The 18,847-nt window shown below is 42.9% G+C and overlaps 1 protein-coding gene across 4 annotated transcripts in view; it reads left to right on the forward strand.

Moving 5' to 3' along the window:
- Positions 1–18,847, forward strand: part of KIF21A (kinesin family member 21A) — a 153,075-nt gene that overhangs the window by 82,440 nt on the left and 51,788 nt on the right. For all 4 annotated transcript variants that reach the window (XM_044280212.1, XM_044280214.1, XM_044280213.1 and 1 more), the window contains exons 12-18: positions 2,036–2,117; positions 3,781–3,898; positions 4,532–4,720; positions 11,198–11,397; positions 14,363–14,470; positions 15,791–15,859; positions 15,956–16,158. In XM_044280212.1, the coding sequence (XP_044136147.1) occupies positions 2,036–2,117; positions 3,781–3,898; positions 4,532–4,720; positions 11,198–11,397; positions 14,363–14,470; positions 15,791–15,859; positions 15,956–16,158 (969 nt within the window). The remainder of the gene's footprint in view (positions 1–2,035; positions 2,118–3,780; positions 3,899–4,531; positions 4,721–11,197; positions 11,398–14,362; positions 14,471–15,790; positions 15,860–15,955; positions 16,159–18,847) is intronic.

Below are 18,847 nucleotides of genomic sequence, written 5' to 3' on the forward strand. Positions count from 1 at the left end.
GGTTTAATGCATTTTTATAACAATTTCTGCTGAAAAGTCCAAATTTAATATCAGCCCTTAATGCGTGTGGCCAGTGTTTTCTGCACCTGTACTAAGCTGTTCTGCGTTGCCATCCACACATCCGTGTTGATCTAACTTCTCTTTTTTTTCACTTTTTTTCTAGAAGGACAGTGACACACAATTTATTTTTGACTCCTTACATGTTTCAGTTTGTCATTTATGATGTGCCTCGTGAGAGAAATATGGTGAACACAATGTGGCAGGTTTACTGGGGCTATTCTGCAGGAATTCTGGTGCAAATGTCGTATGACACATTTATTATGTGCTTTAGAGCCTGTGCATCTTGCTAGATCCTTTTCAAAAGCGTCTAGTAAAGAGAGCAAAATGAGCCGGCCTTCAGCCGGTACACGGAAGAAGGATGCCTCTTAAGTACTTACAAGGTGCACCAGATCTGTCACACAGTGTGCACCCCTATCTTATATTAGGCACATGCTGTCTAAATATTTTACAGCATTAGTAAATCTGCACAATAAATAGAAAAAATGTCATCTTTCTTGACAGTGGCACATCACTGGTATTTCTCCATTTCACTCGGTACAGCTGAACTAACGGCTGCTTAAGGGGGTTGTCCGATTTCATGATATTGATGATCGATCCTCAGGACATGTCATCAGCATCACATGAGTGGAGGTCTGGCTGTCTACACCCCGACCGATCAGCCCTCTGTAGGGGACGTGGCACTCATGCATGTGCTACATCCTCTTTTGTTTTTACCTGCATGCCATCTAGCGGTGGTGCTGTGTAATTACAGCTTCCACTCCCAGTGAATAGGAGAAGAAGCTGTAATTACACTGCACTGCCGCTTCATTGAAAATGGCATGGAGGTAAATTTTGAAGAGGATCCAGCACTGACTGAGCACCACAGCCTTGTCAAAAAAAGAATCAGTTGGGGTCCTGGGAGTCGGGCCCCCGCCAATCTAATATTGATGACCAGTCCTGAGGATAGGTTATCAATATCATGAAACTGGACAACCCCTTTAGGTGACTATCACATTTTGTATGTCCTATGAAAGGGTTACTTGGATATGGTATAATATGCAGGATTTTTTTTTTTTGCTGTAGTGCAGATACTGCCAAAATAAATCTAGGGTCAAGAGAAGGCCTTACATTGTTTTAACCTGAAGATCTTGAAACTGCATACTTGTCTAAGAATACTTTTACTATTCTGTAAAGGGTTTTTCTGAGACTTTTTAATCCTCTGGATAGTCCATCAATTTCTGATTGGTGAGAGTCCGACACCTGACATCTCCTGTAAGTGCTGCGGCCTTATCGCAGCTTTCCCTAGGCCAGTGATGTCACATGGCCTTGACAGAGCTCGGCCTCATTGAAGTGAATGGGACTGAGTTGTGATACCAAACACAGCCCCTATATAATAGATGTCGTTGTGCTGCAGTGCCACCAGTCAGATACTGATGTCCTAGCCAGAAGTTTGGTCTCGGGAAAAACCCTTTATCTAGTAGCGTTGAAAATAAGCTTGTATTCTGAATTTATATATATATATATATATATATATATATATATATACGGGTATGTTTATATTTATAATATATCTACATTTTTATATTTAAAAGCAATTTTTTTGTATTTTTGAGTGCGTATTTGCTAAAAAAAAATAATAAAAAACATCTAGTGACCTTCAGGTTAAAAGGTCCCTGAGTCCTTTACAGTATTTCATATGTGCAGATAAAAAGGGCTGTAAAGCCATAACCACAGTTAACTGTAATGGCAGATGTCAGCACTTCCTGTTCACTTGTATATATCTGCAGTACATCAAAAAAATAATAAAAGCTGGATAAATAGTGCTGAGACCACCCAAATAGTGGTCCTGTTTAATGTATTTGGATAATAAATAACTTTATTTGCTAATTGATTTATTGTTTATTTATTAGCACGATGCAGAAACCTCTAAATGCATAAGGTTCAACAAAGCGCAATGCAAAATCTACTTGGTTTTAAATACTTCCTGTTCCCATAGTGTTGTAAAAGATGAAAACATGGAGAACGAGAAGTCTGAGGAGAGGGGGCTTACAGAGAAAGAATCAAATGAACTAGATACTGTGAGTATGAAGGATAGCCCATGTACGGATAATACTTTGTGTATTGGATTTGAAAGTTGCTGTGTATATAAGAATTGGGGAAATGTGTGCGCTTGTAATAGAGAAGCTTTCATTGTGCAGGGCTTCTTATGTAGAAATTTCAATAAGATTTGCACATATATACAGAACCAGCTTTCCATGGATCGTGTCTGGTTTTGCAGCTCAGCCAGATTCAAGGGAATGGAACTGAAAACATATCCAGTTTTCAACTTTAAGGTTCCTTCACACAGTCTTCATCTAAAACAATCATTTTGTAATATGCATTTTTCCTGCTGTTTTTCGAGCCTTACAGAAAAGGCTATGTTAAAAATGCCAGAAATGAGCTGTACTCAAAGCATGCCATGTTTTGGGAAAAAAGGCTGCCAAAATGCCACAAGTCAGAATGCTTTTTATCTAGCATGTTTCATATTATTAAATGAATACGTTTGTTGTTTATCATTTTTGGATCCTTGTGCTAAATACAGTCATTGACAAAAAGATATAATGCACCCAGATAGAAATGTCAGATTGCTACAATACTTTGCATGTAGTTATGTGTCATTCAGATTTGTAAATGATTACAGATCATTAGACTCTGGATCTTACTACAAAAGTTTGTAAAAATGCTTCCGCTGCTGCTCTATATAAAGGCTTTCAGAGGCCGCTTTTGGGTAGTATACCTCATAGTGAGAGATCATTGACTGCTAGACATGCGTTTACGATGCACTCAAAAACATTTTGCCCAGCTGACAAGACTTTGAGAGGGAGCACATCACTGGACAGAGGAAAGCAGGATGGTCCATTTGACGAATTGCCCGCCATCTAGGTTGTTGTGACCTAGCTGTTTGGAGGTGTTCGGTGCAATGGTTACATGAGGGCACACACACCTGGCAAACAGGCTCTGGACAGCCAAGAAAGACCACCACTAAAGAGGATCTACTGAGAAGTATGAGCAGCGCCCACAGTTCCATTGCCCACACTTCAGACACAGGTGGTAACCTTCATTACACACCCCTTTCTCTCTCCACACCATTTCCAGGCTCTTAGCTGAAGGAAATTTGGTGTCACAGCACCCATTACATGTCCTGCCATTAGTAGTGATACGAGGGACACTAACAGCTCAGTTATACATGCAGGACGTTATGTGGCCACATGTGTTGCTTTTCAAGGCAAGGCTTACAGTTGGCATTTTTCAGCAGGATAATGCTCGTCCATATACAGAAAGGGCTTCCCAGGAATGTCTCCTCCAGATTACACTTCCTTGGCCCCAGTAGCATTTATGGGACTAGCTGGGATGCCAGCTGCAACAAGCTGCAAGTAGGCAGGATCTGTGGGCAAATGTGCTGCAGAATACTATACAGAACCTGTATGCCTCCATGCCCAACTGTATATCATCTTGTATCCAGGCTAGGGTACTAGAGCCCCCTTTCAAATGTACAGTTTTTCACAATAATAAACTTATCCTTTCACTCTAATATTATAATCACTTACATATATCATTACATTCACACATAGAAAGTTTAATTCCATTCCAACACCTTCTTGGTGCATTATTTAACTTTATTAAAAAAAAATCTGCATAAAAAAAGAGTATTTTTCTTAAGTTTAAAATGTTAAGTGCAGGGAAAATGATAACTCTTTGCAGGAAGAAGGACATGATGGGAGTGATCATGAGGAGGATGAAGATGAGGAGGATGAGGATGAAGAAGATGCAGATGGAGCAGAAAGCTCAAGTGAATCGGATTCAGAACTAGATGAAAAGGGTATATATTTTGTGATTTTAGTCATGTACATTACAGATACAGTTAAACCTTTCTAAAATGAGACGACAGCCCCTTATCCAGCCCAGATTTTCAGGGAGATTTTTCAGTTCCACCTTGTTTTAAAGGCAATACCTTCAGGCAATTTTTTATGATTGCATTTTACTCTTTTTGGGCTAAAAATAATTTTTCAATGTTCAGGCATTTCTGAGATACAGGGGTTAAAATTAGTCTGTTTGCAAGCTGTCACTTTCTGTTTTCTTTGAATCCGTCATATGATGGCTCATATGTATGTGTTATCTCTGATCTCCTGACCTCATAAACACTCATTATTGCTCCTTTCTTATCAAACTGGTGAGTATATGGCTTAAATAAGCGTTTATGATGTTTAACCCCTGTATGAGGCAGAACATTTTAATAAACTTTATTATTAATAATATTTTTAGCTGAAAGTGCAAGTTGTACATAGCCTTTAAGCATGCTGGAAATCTTCTTTGAAAACACCACCCTGCTGCAAAACAGCTTTTCTGTGCAATTTTGGTTGGTCACTTGAAAGAGGTTTCACTCTAATCCTCTCCTGAATTTAGTTTGTTTTACTGTACTGAAATAATTGTCTTTAACCATTTTCCTTTAAAGAAAACTACCAAGCAGATCTAGCAAACGTGACCTGTGAGATCGCCATAAAGCAGAAACTTATTGATGAATTGGAGAACAGCCAGAGAAGACTGCATACCCTGAAACAGCAGTATGAGGAAAAGCTGATGAACCTGCAGCATAAAATCCGGGACACACAACTTGAGAGAGATCGTGTTCTTCAGAATATGGGTAATAACATGCTTTTATTTGTCCTCTGAAGCAGCTAGTAAATGTAGAAGCAGCCATAACCCCATGGTTATTTCATTGTTCTTGTATTTTGTCATATATATTTTTTGGAGGTTTCATTAACAGGACTAGTGTGAATATGAACGTTTATTCTACCAACTTCTGCTCCTGCCAGTTCGATGAACGAGGAGCTCCAATGTGAAGTGCTCTCTGTACCGCTTTATAAAAAAAGGGGGTTAGTCAGCACCTCCCAGTGCGCAGGTGCACGCTGCCATGGCAAAGACCTAGAAGAAAAAGACAATGCAGCAGCACCCTGCAAATCGGATAAAGTACAACAATGCCATAGTCACAAAAATAATGATTACAAAAATTATGGTGCTAATGCTACACTTATTTATAAAGTGAGATGCTTGGCCAATGCATTTTGTACAAAACCATCTGAGCCAGTCTGCCGTACGTCAAGGCGATCTCTGTTAGACGGGTCCTAACACTAAATACTACCTGTTATGCACCAAAATGGCCACCATAAAGTTCAGGGAGTGTTGGATCCACATGCATGTTGGATCCACTCTGCCTTTTTCCATGTTTTGTGCCATAATGGCCTCTATTACAGGGGGATTTCTTCTTCTGTACCGCTTTATAGTTCCTCCCCTCTACTCTGAGTGACAGCTATAGTGGTCCCATGATTGGATGCTACAGCTGTCACTCGCAGTGGAGTTGAGGGTCTTTGAAACAACTGAATGTAGATAGCACTTCACAGTGAAGCATTACTGCCTGGGCACTTGCAGGGATAGTGCCCATCAGATTAAAACTTCATATTCACATTACTCCTGATAATAAAAACTAAACAAAAAGTATGTTTTCCCCGGCGCCTCCACAACGGCATTCACAGGAGGGTGTCCCCGCCTCCAGGACAGGAAACAACGAGGAAGCACAGGATTTAAGGAGCCTCCTCCCCTTACCTTACCAGTCGTTGTTTCCTGTCCTCGGACGTGCGTGGAAGCCGCTCCTGGGGTCATCCAGGAAATTGAATACCGCACCGGCCTGGTCCCTTCCCTGTTGTTCAGGAGGGTCGGTGCAGGGATTGAGAGACTCCGGGGACGCATTGCCTCCCCTCCTCGATCCTGCGGAGTAAGCCCTGTCTTCAGGCATCCCCGGGCTTGCGAGTCCGTCGGAACTCGCGCGGGATCTGGCGTGGTGACGTCAGCGGAGCGAGATCTCCTTGGGCAAGAGGTTCTCGCGGGACGCTCCTGCGCGCGGCGGGAGATTTAAAAAGAGCAATCATATCCTCCTGCGCCGGTGATCTGCAGAGATGCCTTCCAGCGACAGAGAGTCGTCCAAACGCTCCGGTGATCCTGCTGTCTCGGCCCTCAGCCCGGTAAGCCTCCTCCCAGGGGGGAGTAATCCCTATTTCCTTATGTCCTTCCTAGCAGTAGGTTTATACAGGTTATGGGATCCCGAACCCCCCCCCCCCCCCCTCTACACGCTGGGTGTCCGTAGTTCACTATACTGACCCCTCACCACCATTACTCCGGGTCCCTCTTTGGCCTATACAAAGTTTGTTTTATTCCCTTAGGACAGTGAGTCCAGGAAGCTTAAAGCCAAAGGGGATTCGGGGCGCCGGAAGTGTGGTGGTTGCCGTAAGGGCCTGGTGTCGGACCCAAAAAAGTCCCTCTGCCCTAGATGTATTGAAAGGGTTATCGCTGAAGAATCCCCTTCCTTCGTGGAGTCCATGCGAACCCTCATTAGAGAAGAGATTAAGGCTGCAGCTGACTCTAGACAACTGGCACCTTCCCCTGGGCCTTCCCGTTCCCTAAATCTGGAAATATCAGAGCAGGTGGATCTGGATGAAGGGGAGTTGCAGGATGATCAGGTCTCCTTATCCTCTGAGGAGGCCGCAGGGAGGCCTATGTGCTTTCCCGAGGAAACACAGTCCCTACTGAAGGATATTAAATCTACGCTGGGATTAGAAGATGTCAAAGAGACTCAGTCCCTTCACGATCAAATCTTTCAGGGCTTGGGGGAGAAAAAGAAGAGATCCTTCCCCATCCACAATAACCTCAAAGCCCTTATTTCCAGGGAATGGAGGGATCCTGATAAAAGGTGGACTGTCTCGGCCGCCTTTAAACGCAAGTACCCCTTTTCGGAATCTGACTCTGATTTGTGGGACAAAACTCCCAGAATAGATGCGCCAGTGGCCCGTATTTCTAAAAAATCCTCGCTGCCCTTTGAGGATATGGGTCTCCTGAAAGACCCAATGGACAAAAAATGTGAAAACCTACTAAAGAAATCCTGGGAGACAAATACAGCAATGTTGCGCCCCAGCATAGCGTCCACTTGTACGGCCAGAACCCTCTCGGTTTGGCTAGACCAGCTTGAGAGCAATCTGTCGGGGGGTACGTCCAGAGAGGAGATCTTAAACTCTCTTCCCTCCCTGAAAAGAGCATCCAATTTTTTAGCAGACGCCTCGGCCGACTTGGTTAGACTCTCTGCAAGGAGCAGTGCTCTGGCCAATGCGACCCGTAGGGCGGTATGGCTCCGTTCATGGACTGGGGACGCAGGTTCTAAAAACCGCCTGTGCTCCATCCCATGTGAGGGGGATAGATTGTTCGGCTCCGCCCTGGACGATATTCTGGAGAAGGCCTCCGATAGGAAAAAAGGTTTCCCCTCTGATAACCGTTTTTACCAACAGAGACGCTCCTTTCAAAGTCAAAAAAGGGCAAGATCTGATCAGAGTAAAAGGGATGGCTCAAAAAGATGGCAACCTTCTAGGGGTAGAGGAAGAGGATACCTTCCTAAGCCAGAAACCTCTACCCGCCCTACCCAGTGACACGCCAACCCAGGTAGGGGGCAGGCTAAAGCAATTCTCCTCCGCCTGGCAAGAAATTCACGCCTCCCCTTGGGTCACTCGTACCGTAAAGGAGGGCCTAAAGCTAGAGTTTGTTTCCCCACCCCCAAGTCTTTTTTGTATCAACCAAAGGCAACAGCCCGACAAACAGGCATCCCTAGAGTCAGAAATAACTACCTTAATCCTCAAAGGAGTGCTCATCCCTGTTCCGGAAGAACAACACGGCAAAGGCTTCTATTCCCCTATATTTTTGATAAAAAAACCAAATGGCTCCTTTCGTCTGATAATAAATTTGAAGTCCTTAAACAAATCCATCGTTTACAAAAGATTCAAAATGGAGACCATAAAATCTACCACTCAGATCCTTCCGCAGGACTGCTTTATGGCTACCGTCGACCTTCAGGACGCTTACTACCACGTCCCAATATACCACAGGCACCAGCGTTTTCTGAGGATCGCAATTTATTATCAGGGAAGATTGTCCCATTTTCAGTTCACAGCCCTTCCTTTCGGCCTATCCTCTGCCCCCAGAGTTTTTTCAAAAATAATGTCAGATGTCATGAAGTTCCTTCACCTTCAGGGGGTACAGATCGTCCCGTACCTGGACGACTTTCTGGTGTTTGCGGAGTCGCGCCAACTTCTACATTCACGCCTCAAACAAATCCAGGACTGTCTTACAACTCTAGGGTGGATAATAAATCCCAAAAAATCAGACCTTATCCCCAGTCAGGAAAAAGTGTTTTTAGGGGTGCTGTTGGACTCAAGGCGTCTAATGTCCTTTCTTCCTCAAGACAAACAGTCTCACTTAATCCAGACAGTGTCTCTTTTTTCCAGCAAAGATCGGTCCTCGATAAGAGACATCATGGCGGTACTGGGACTGCTAACAGCCGCAATCTCGTCAGTAAGGTGGGCCCAGAGTCACACAAGAGTCCTTCAGACCTTTCTCCTATCTTCATGGGACGGAAAGAACTCGTCTCTAGACAGAAAGGTTCACGTTCCCAGACAGGTAAAACAGTCACTAACCTGGTGGAGAGTAAAAGGGAACCTGAGCATAGGAGTTCACTGGCGCCCAAGAGATGTCATGGTCATTACAACAGACGCCAGCAACTCAGGGTGGGGAGGTCACTCTTCAGGAGCGGTAGTTCAAGGATCCTGGGGAAGAGACATGCAGGACGCCTCCTCAAATTTAAGAGAGCTGTCAGCTGTCCACAGAGTTCTCCTTTCCCTTTACAAAATTCCCTCTCCAAGACACGTAAGAATATTAACAGACAACACTACAGTCGTGGCGTACATAAACAAACAGGGGGGAACCAGAAGTCGCTCACTGGCGGAAGTGTCAAAGGGCATTTTTTGTTGGGCAGAAAGAAACCTTCTGTCCCTTTCGGCGGTGCATATCAAGGGGGAAAAAAATGTGGTGGCCGATTATCTCAGTCGACACCTCTTAAGGGAGGCCGAATGGTCTTTAAATCACCGCGTCTTCAGCCAGATCTGCCGAATGTGGGGGACCCCAGTGTTAGATCTGTTCGCCACCAAAAGCAACAAGCAGGTCAGAAAGTTCTGTTCCCTCTCGCAAATGGATCGCCCGGTATGGCTAGACGCCCTCTCCAGGCCGTGGCCAAGACAGCTCCTTTATGCCTTCCCTCCATTCAGCCTCATTTCAAGGGTCCTGGTAAAGACTCAGGAAGAAGGGGTCCACGTAATTATGGTGGCCCCCTTCTGGCCAAGAAGGGCTTGGTTTCCACTCCTGCTCAGACTGTCAGCCGGTGTTTATTGGACACTGCCATCAATCCCGGACCTACTCCACCAGGGACCAATAAATCACCCCAGTGTAAATCAACTCAGTTTGACGGCCTGGAATCTGAACGCCTCCTGCTAAAACAGAAGGGTCTGTCGGACGCAGTCATCTCCACGATGCTCAAAAGCCGGAAACCGGTAACTTCCCGGATCTACCTGAGAACCTGGAATGCCTTTTTGTCCTTCTTGGGAAGTGTAGATTCTCCTGATGTTCCTCAGGTCCTCCAGTTCCTGCAAGCGGGGCTAGAAAAAGGCCTCCGTCCATCAACTCTGAAGGTTCAGATTTCCGCGCTCAGCGCCTTCCTGGACGTAAAACTAGCAGATTCCCCTCTGATCAAGCGGTTTTTGAGGGGGGCAGGAAGAACTTCGATCCTCCCTCGTCCAGTGGTTCCTCCCTGGGATTTGGGCCTGGTTCTTTCTGCTCTCACTACTCCTCCGTTTGAGCCAATTGATGAGATCCCTCTAAGGCTCCTCACCATGAAGACGGTTTTTTTTAGTTGCCATAACCTCTGCCAGAAGAGTGGGGGAAATTCAAGCTTTCTCTTGCAAGCCTCCCTATCTTACAATTCTGGATGATCGTATAATCCTCAGGCACTGTCCAGCCTTTCTCCCAAAGGTGGTATCCAGATTTCATCGTGAGCAGGAAGTCTCCCTACCCTCTTTTTTTCAGTCTCCCTTCTAATGATTCGGAAGATACTCTCCATAATCTGGACGTCAGGAGATCAGTCCTTTCTTACCTTCAGGCCACTAAACCGCTTAGAAAATCGGACCATCTCTTTTTACAATTCCAGGGCCCTAATAAGGGGCAAGCGGCTAGCAAGTCAACCATAGCTAGGTGGATTAGGAACATAATATCCTCTGCCTATGTTACCAAGAACTGTCAGCCGCCGGAGGTACTAAAAGCTCATTCTACAAGGGCAGTAGCCTCATCCTGGGCAGAAACGAAGGCAGTCCCTCTGGAACAGATCTGCAGGGCCGCCACATGGGCCAACCCTATGACTTTTTTTCGGCACTATAAGCTAGATGTAGTAAGGGAACAGGACTTGTCCTTTGGTCGTGAGGTCCTATCTAGTGTGGCCCCCCCCTAATATTGATTACTCTGTTAATCCTCCTGTGAATGCCGTTGTGGAGGCGCCGGGGAAAAGGGTAAATTACTCTTACCGGTAATTGGATTTTCCAATAGCCTCCACAACGGCATTGGGTTCCCTCCCAAGCTTTAAATGTAAATGAATGATGTAATTTGTTTACTATAATATATAATTTGTTATGCATCACTTCTGTGTCCTCTCTTATTGACTGGTAAGGTAAGGGGAGGAGGCTCCTTAAATCCTGTGCTTCCTCGTTGTTTCCTGTCCTGGAGGCGGGGACACCCTCCTGTGAATGCCGTTGTGGAGGCTATTGGAAAATCCAATTACCGGTAAGAGTAATTTACCCTTTCTCCTGCTCTCTCCAGCCTCTGCATACTGCTGTCAGCAGTTTTTCATGGTCACGGCTGCTGACAGGATCCCTTTCTGAACCTGTTGTTGCTGCTGATGGGTAATAAGAATGCAACATACATCACGTACTCTTAGCTTTAAAGCACAGATCAGAGTTGCAAAGATAAAAGAAAAAAAGGTGTAGGATACAGCATGGCAATCACAGCTCAGTTTTTGCAAGATAATAACCTTTTACTATCTTTCTTAGATTACATCATTACATCCACCTAAAGATGAAACCAATTTCAAGCAATAAGATTAGACGTGAAAATTGTTCTTGCGCCTATTACTTTCTTCTTACATAATAGTTATTGAAATCCCCTTCATCCTGCTCATCACTAATTGGTAGAAATTTTCCTTTAGGCTCAATGGAAACCTGTACAGAAGAGAAAACCAAAAAGATAAAGACAGAGTATGAGAAGAAGCTACAGAGCATGAATAAGGAACTCCTAAAGCTGCAAGCTGCGCAAAAGGAACATGCCCGTTTGTTGAAAAACCAGTCCCAGTATGAGAAACAAATGAAGAAATTGCAGCAAGAAGTTTTCGAAATGAAGAAAACAAAGGTAAATTCAATACATCATGACCGTTATTATGCTTCCTAATATTTTATGAAAACTGTGCCAAAGAGAACCTGTCACCCACTTTAACCCTCAACAACCAAAAGCCAATTCTGCTTATACTTTGGCACTCCAGCTGTTTTGAAACTACAATTCCCATAAGCTGTAGTGCCGAGGGTTGTTGGTCCCTGATTTAGGTTATTGTAAAATATAAATATGGGAGGCACCCAAATACCTAGGGCTGCATATAATAACCACAATCTTTGTAGAACCATTAACGATTTATTGATGTTGTTGGTAAAAAGATTTTTTATTAATGTAGAATATAGATAGACAAATTATTAAAATTGTTGAAAAGGTTAAAAAGTGGTGTAGTTGATTAACTAAAACAAGGAAGTATATAGATTGTTCGAGGGGTTAAAAAATGGTGGAAAGATAATTGATGATGGATAGAAAACAATATGATAATGAAAAAATAAAAAATAAAATAAAGAAATAAAAAAGGGAAAAATAAAATAAAAATAATTAATAATTATTAATCCACATTAAAATCGCAATATTGTTCACTGCAATATCCAAGGAAAAGTTCTTATTAATGTCCAGTAGGGGGAGCAATCACATCAAAGGTGATTGGTGATCTAGGTTCATTCTGGATGGTAAAGGATGTGATGCTGGATTATATGAATCTCCCCATATAGTATGTAGGTGACTCTGTGTCTATTAGTACACCAGAGAACCTAGTTTTGGGTTTGAATGTTCCCTTTTGTGGATGATATGTCGCTTCTAAGAAATAGGTTATATAGTGTAACAAATCAGAACGGGTGCCTTGTACAAGTTGCAGGCCGTTCGTTACATTACCCGTCCCGATGGGATTCTTGCCGGCCGGGCTCTACCTGCCTGTTATGTGGCGTCCCACATGGGCGGGAGCGGTCCGCTTGCTTTTGTATTTTTAAAAAGAACCAGTTGTGGTGCAGGTCATCGGGTGATGTTTGTCTTGGGAAGACCGGCTGTACTTTTTCGGTCTAGTTCCCAGGTTCGTTCAGCGCTATGGATAATAGTGATGCGTTTGGTTATCCTGCAGTATCACTATCATCCATAGCGCTGAACGAACATGGGAACTAGACCGAAAAAGTACCGCCGGTCTTCCCAAGACAAACATCATCTGATGACCTGCACCACGACTGGTTCTTTTTGAAAATACAAAAGCGAGCTGACCGCTCCCAATCATTACACTATACTGTATAACAGTTTTCTTATAGAAGCGACATACCATCCACAAAAGGGAACATTCAAACCCAAAACTAGGTTCTCTGGTGTACTAATAGACACCGAGTCACCTACATACCATAGGGGAGATTCGTATAATCCAGCATCACATCTTTTACCACCCGGAATGAACCTAGATCACCAATCCCTTTGATGTGATTGCTCCCCCTACTGGACATTAATAAGAACTATTCCTTGGATATTACAGTGGACAATATTGTAATTTTTTTTTTTTTTTATGTGGATAAATAATAATTAATTTTTTTTTTCTTCATTATCATATTGTTTTCTATCAATTATCTTTTCACCGTTTTTTAACCCCTCGAACATTCTATTCTATTTGTCTATATATATTCTACATTAATAAAAAATATTTTTATCAACAAATCGTTAATGGTTCTACATAGATTGTGGTTATTATATGCAGCCCTAGGTATTTGAATGCCTCCCATATTTATATTTTACTATAACCTACTTCTTTTGCGACACAGGGGTGAGTCGCTGGGTAGAGCACCTATCCAGTTTTTTCCGTTTGGTGTAGCCACTGATAAAGTTTATACTGATCCCTGATTTAGTTAATGAGCCCCAAATTACCCTTGTCAGAGTCCTCTTACTGTGTAATTCATTGCCCAAATTTTCCTACCCTATGTGTAGATGACCTGAGATGAGTCCTACTTCTTTTATGTTCCCAGAGACAAATCCAGTGTGTTTACGATTTTCCTGCATAGCCACACCCCCAAGTTCTTGATTTGAAATCTTGTGCCTGTACATTTACTCAGTAATTCTGCTCCTGCAAAGTATAATCCTCTACTCTCCCACCTCTCCCTTCCTGGCTTCCTGCGCGTGCGCATAGGAAATTACATCAAGTGAATCTATAAGCTGCAAAACCTTGCGCAGGATACCAAAGAGGAGGTGCCAGGATAGTAGAGGATTATACTGCATTGGGCAGCCATACACGGTGGACAGGTAATCTGTTGATTATGGGATAGTAACTTCACAGTAAAATGGCTTCAATCAGAAGCAGTTTGTCCTTTGAAAGTATTGGAAACAATGAGATTTGAGCTCCAGCAAACACTTCAGTCAGCTTTTTCTTAGACAGCTTGTCAAAATCCAGGCTTGTTCAGAAAATGAAATGTCATAGCAATGTTTAGATCAACATTTTTTTATGAGACAGTTGGTTCTAAAGGCTCTTTGCAACATTCACGGGAAATACAGAGTTAGGCCCCTTGCACACGACCGTATACATTCCGAGATATACGGTCCGTGGGCGGGCCATATGTCCCGGACCAGCATTGATCAGGAGCACACAGCATTATATTGTCCCGCACTGATAAGATCATAAGAGTGCAGGACAATAGCACCGCGGGAGGCCCGACGTGCACAGCATCATTGTAATCTATGATGCTGTGTGCTCCCGTGCGCACGATCAATGCCGCTCCGGCACATATGGCCCGCTCACGGACGGTATTTCTCGGAGGGCATACGGTCGAGTGCAAGAGGCCTCACTATACACTATTTAGGTCCTCTTGTTTAGCCAGTATGATGCCTGCAGTGGAGTGCTGGAGAGAGGCTAGTCTACAGGTATGTCACCACATGTGTAGTCAGGCTAGTTTTACCTTTTTAGCAGATCTGTAATATGCTAAAATGTTTGTCAGTCACATGTTTACCTTTAAACATTTTTGCAACTTTTTTTTTTTTTTTTCAGGTGCGGCTAATGAAGCAAATGAAGGAAGAACAAGAAAAAGCAAGAATGGTAGAATCTCGCAGAAGTCGTGAAATTGCACAGCTGAAAAAAGATCAGCGAAAGCGAGATGTGCGTATTTTCTGCAAGTTAATTTGCAATTGCTTTGAGTGAACATGCAGATATTACAGTCGCCATATTGTGTTTTTACTCCTCCCAGTCACTTGTTATGGGAGATCCCTTTAACATTTTTACCTGTCATTTAAAGGGTTATACCCAACTTGCACACATATGTCATATGAACAGTATATGCTATAAATGTCTGTTAGATGCAGGTTATGCCCCTGGGACCCGCATCTATAAGAAGAGCATGGGTTCAGTGATGCACCCAGTAAAGCAGCCTCGGCACCTGATGTGTGCAGCTCCATTCTCTTCTATGGGAGTTAAAGAAGGTGAACAGTCATAGATGACTGCTTGGGTAACTCCAAAAGAGATAACTGGGAGAGTGCTTCTATGCAATCTGCATCAGTGGTCTGAGGGAGAGGCTAATGCGCTCATTGCATTAACGTTATAATTTGCATATTTTAAAAAGAAAGCAGATTTTTATTTTTATTTTCTGCAAAAGAGTCAAGGATCGCTGTAAGAAAGGCACAGTTGGAATTAGACTAGTTAAGCTCATCTGGTATTATGCTTGTCTGTATAGTGATGTAGCGGATGACAGAATCCCTTTAAAGGGGTATGCCAGTTATATTAAGTTATCGCCTATTGACAGGACAGGGGATAACTATTAGATCAGTGGGGGTCTTGCTGCTGGGACTCTCATCGATCATAAGAACGGCGCTCCATACCCTGTGGAGACCCATGAAATTAACTGAGTGACCTGTTAAGCATGTGCTCAGCCTCTCCGTTAATTTCTATAGGAGTTCCAGATATAGATCTTTGGAACTCCCATAGAAATTAGTTAAGCGCCTGAGTGCCTGCTCGACCACCACTCCGTTCATTTCAGGGGGCTTCACGCAGTACGGAGCACCAGTTCTCGTGACTGGTGGCGGTTCCAGTGGTGAGATAACCACCAATCTAATACTTCTTCCTGGCAGACTACAGGAATAAGTGCCAGCCTATGCGCACTCCACTAGAGAGGCCATCTCCTTTTCCTATAGAATGCAAGCACGGCCACTGCTGCTGGATTACATTGGTTGTAATCCCTGGATATGAGCAGTGTATAACGTGATGGAAAAATGAATCAAGCCAGCAAAGGAGACCATATGGACAATCGCAATACAGTAGTAAGTGCCTTGTCCGGTTATCCTATCTTTATTAGTGGTGCCTTCAGGTACTGGATTTAAACTTAGAATGTCGTCCCCTAGGACTGGCAGATCTGTGACTGTCAAAACTACACATTGTGTTTCACATGTATACAGTTTGAAACTTATAACCAGTATTACATTTCAGAATCAGGTAAGGATGCTTGAAGCCCAGAAAAGGCAGCAAGAAGTTGTTCTGCGGCGGAAGACGGATGAGGTAAAACTATTTCTAAATGACATACAATTATACCTTTCTTCGTGTTAATTTCAGGGGTTGATCACTTGCTCCTTCTCTATAATTTTGTGTAAACAGGTTTCGGCACTTCGTCGTCAAGTAAAACCAATGTCTGATAGAGTTGCTGGGAGGATCGTAAATCGTAAAATAAGCCTCCCAGAACCAGTTTCAGAACATGTCATAGAAGAACATGACTCAGCCCGAATAGCAGGACAACAGCGGCCTAAAATCCCTATAGCAAGAGTGCAACCTGCAACTTCTAACGCTTTTAATGGCACAAGGTACATCAATGTTGGTAAACTGTTGGAAACTATTCATTTTATTGGCTGTATGTGCTGTAAAGCTGCTATTTCAGTATTTCTTGCACCTTAAGGGGTCCATTCACACGTCAGTATTTTTACCTTTGCAGATAAACGTTCCTTTTTCTGCGGATCCGTTTTTCAGTACAACCTTCAGTTTTTTTTACTAAAGTGCTTCCGAATCCGTTCAGTGTTTCCGTTATTCAGTTTTTTTTTCCATCCATTTTCCTGTCAACGGATCCGCAAAATCGGATGACATTCGAATGGTTTTGTGCATGTCATCTGCATTTATGCGGATCCATTGACTTGAATGGACAACGGACCCGAAAAACTGACAGACAAGCTTAATTTTTTTTCAGGATCCGCATACTTGAAAATAGGAAAACGGAACGGATTCTGTGATTCGGACAGCACTATGATTTGGTGTCCGCATTTTTGCAGAGGCAATTGAAATTAATGGATCCGAAAAAACGTTCCGATTTCAATCGCAACGGAAGCGGAGTGTTATAACAGACGCGTGAATGGACCCTAAACGGGTTGTTCAGGATTTTAGTAGTAATGGCCTATCCTCAGGCAATTACAAAAGTATCCAGATCCCAGTGCTGCTTTAAAAAATGTGGAATATTTTTGTGGGACCCCCTAATACCGGTCTCATTTCTCAAGTATGTGATATTATTTTTCAGATTGATGTAAATTAAATGTATTTATTGCAAGTTCTACAACTGTATTCCTCTAGCTCCTGTCCATTTTTAAGATCTCTGCTTCTCGTCAGCTAATGGAAACATTTGTTTGTGAGGCTTAAAATGTATCCTGATCATGGTTCATTGACCCAGCTGTATTAGAGAAATCTCTGTACCTGCACGAGCAGGACATGATTAGGACAGGTACAAATTTTAGCAAGCTGAAATGTTGAAAATGGTGAGAAATGGATATCCAAATTACATCACAAAAAGAAAGTTGCTATGTAGACAGTTGTGTAGCTTTATTTAATGGGCTGGAACACCACTTGATGATATTAAGGGAGGATGTCCAATTGTGATAAAACAATGTATAGTTATCTATTTAATCCCCCAACACTTCCAGGGCTGCAGCTCTTATGTCATCATCTTGGCTGCAGCGAAGACATGCCATATACACTGCACATTGCTGCAGCCAAGCAATGGCCTCAGTGGCATATGGTACTTGACTGGTGAAGTCAGTGAATGGCTACAACGGTCATGTGCGCACAGGATCATGTGGAGCACAGGGACAGAGGATAGGAGCAGCAGTGCTGGAGGCGGGGGAAGAAATGGGTACATATATGTTCCTTATGCAAGTCAGAGAACGCCTTTAAAGTTTGTAAGGAGAAAATAAAATTTGATTCATTAGCTTTTCATCTACATTTTATTCCTTCCATACCAACATATTCCCCCAAACGTTATCCTCTTCTATCTACTCTGCCACTCCAATGTGTTTATGTACTGGCCGCCATGTCTTCTGCATCAGCACAGCAGCTAAATGCTATTTCAGTGCTTGAGAGCTTGCTGGGGCTGAAGTGCGTCGGGTAACCCTTCTTGATCCACGAGTTTATAGTCCCCTCTGTAAGGCTCCATTCACATGTCCGCAATTCTTTTCCGCATTTTGCGGAACGGAATTGCAGACCCATTCATTTCTATGGGGCCACACGATTTGCTGTCCTGACCTGGAAATGCGGACCCGCACTTCCGGGTCCGCAATTCTGTTCCCGAAAAAAATAGAACATGTTCTATTCTTGTCCGCAATTGCTGACAAGATTAGTCATTTTCTATTATAGGGCCGGCGATGTGCGGTCCACAAAATGCTGAACGCACATTGACTGTGTGCATGTTTTGTGGATCCGCAAAAGAAATACGGATGTGTGAATGGACCCTAAATCTGAGTGTCACAGCAAACACCAGTTTGTATAATTACACATTTTAAATAGTTTTTCCTCGTGTCCTAGGCACTTATGGAGCATACACTGGGTGGCTTTTTATTTGTATTTTTTTTTTACTTTTAAGTTTTTATATCTTTCGTGTAATGCACGAAGATGGGATTCTCCACTTCATTAAACCACCATGGAATGAATAAGTCCAAAATGTTGTATGAACCTGGGGTGCGTCTTATAATCGGGAAAATACAGTAGGTTATCTCTACATAGTTTAGAGAGTTTTCTTGAGCTTCTGTTGTGTTTGGTTCGGAAGTTTGTAACTGAGGAGACTGCATGGGTTTCAAACAATTCTGAATATCAGTGAAAAAAATTGCAAAAGCTCAAAGTGAAGGTCTTATGTTAAATTAATTTCTTTAGCTAATCACCACCAAGGATTAGTTAAATTAGTTATTTTTAGTTCAATGATGAAAAAATACTTCAGAATCTATCATTTTATTGTTTAATAAGAATTTTTTGGCACATTTCCCATTTAAGTTGTGTTCTGAAAGTTCTACACAGCAGCAAAAGTAATCTCATTAATATCCTAAGTTCAGGAATCATGGGTATTTATTTTTAATTACACGTGCTAACTACAGAATTATCATTTTAATGAAGGTACAGTAGTTAATGCACAATGTTCACAGTCCCCAGCTGAGAACAGTAGGTGTGGGAGGATGGATAGCAATATCACGGCAGCGTGGGATAATTACAATGCGTTAAGCTTAATTAAGATTTAGCATTGCA

The sequence above is a fragment of the Bufo gargarizans genome, chromosome 2 (genome assembly GCF_014858855.1).
Source record: "Bufo gargarizans isolate SCDJY-AF-19 chromosome 2, ASM1485885v1, whole genome shotgun sequence".
In the NCBI taxonomy this organism is placed as follows: domain Eukaryota; kingdom Metazoa; phylum Chordata; class Amphibia; order Anura; family Bufonidae; genus Bufo; species Bufo gargarizans.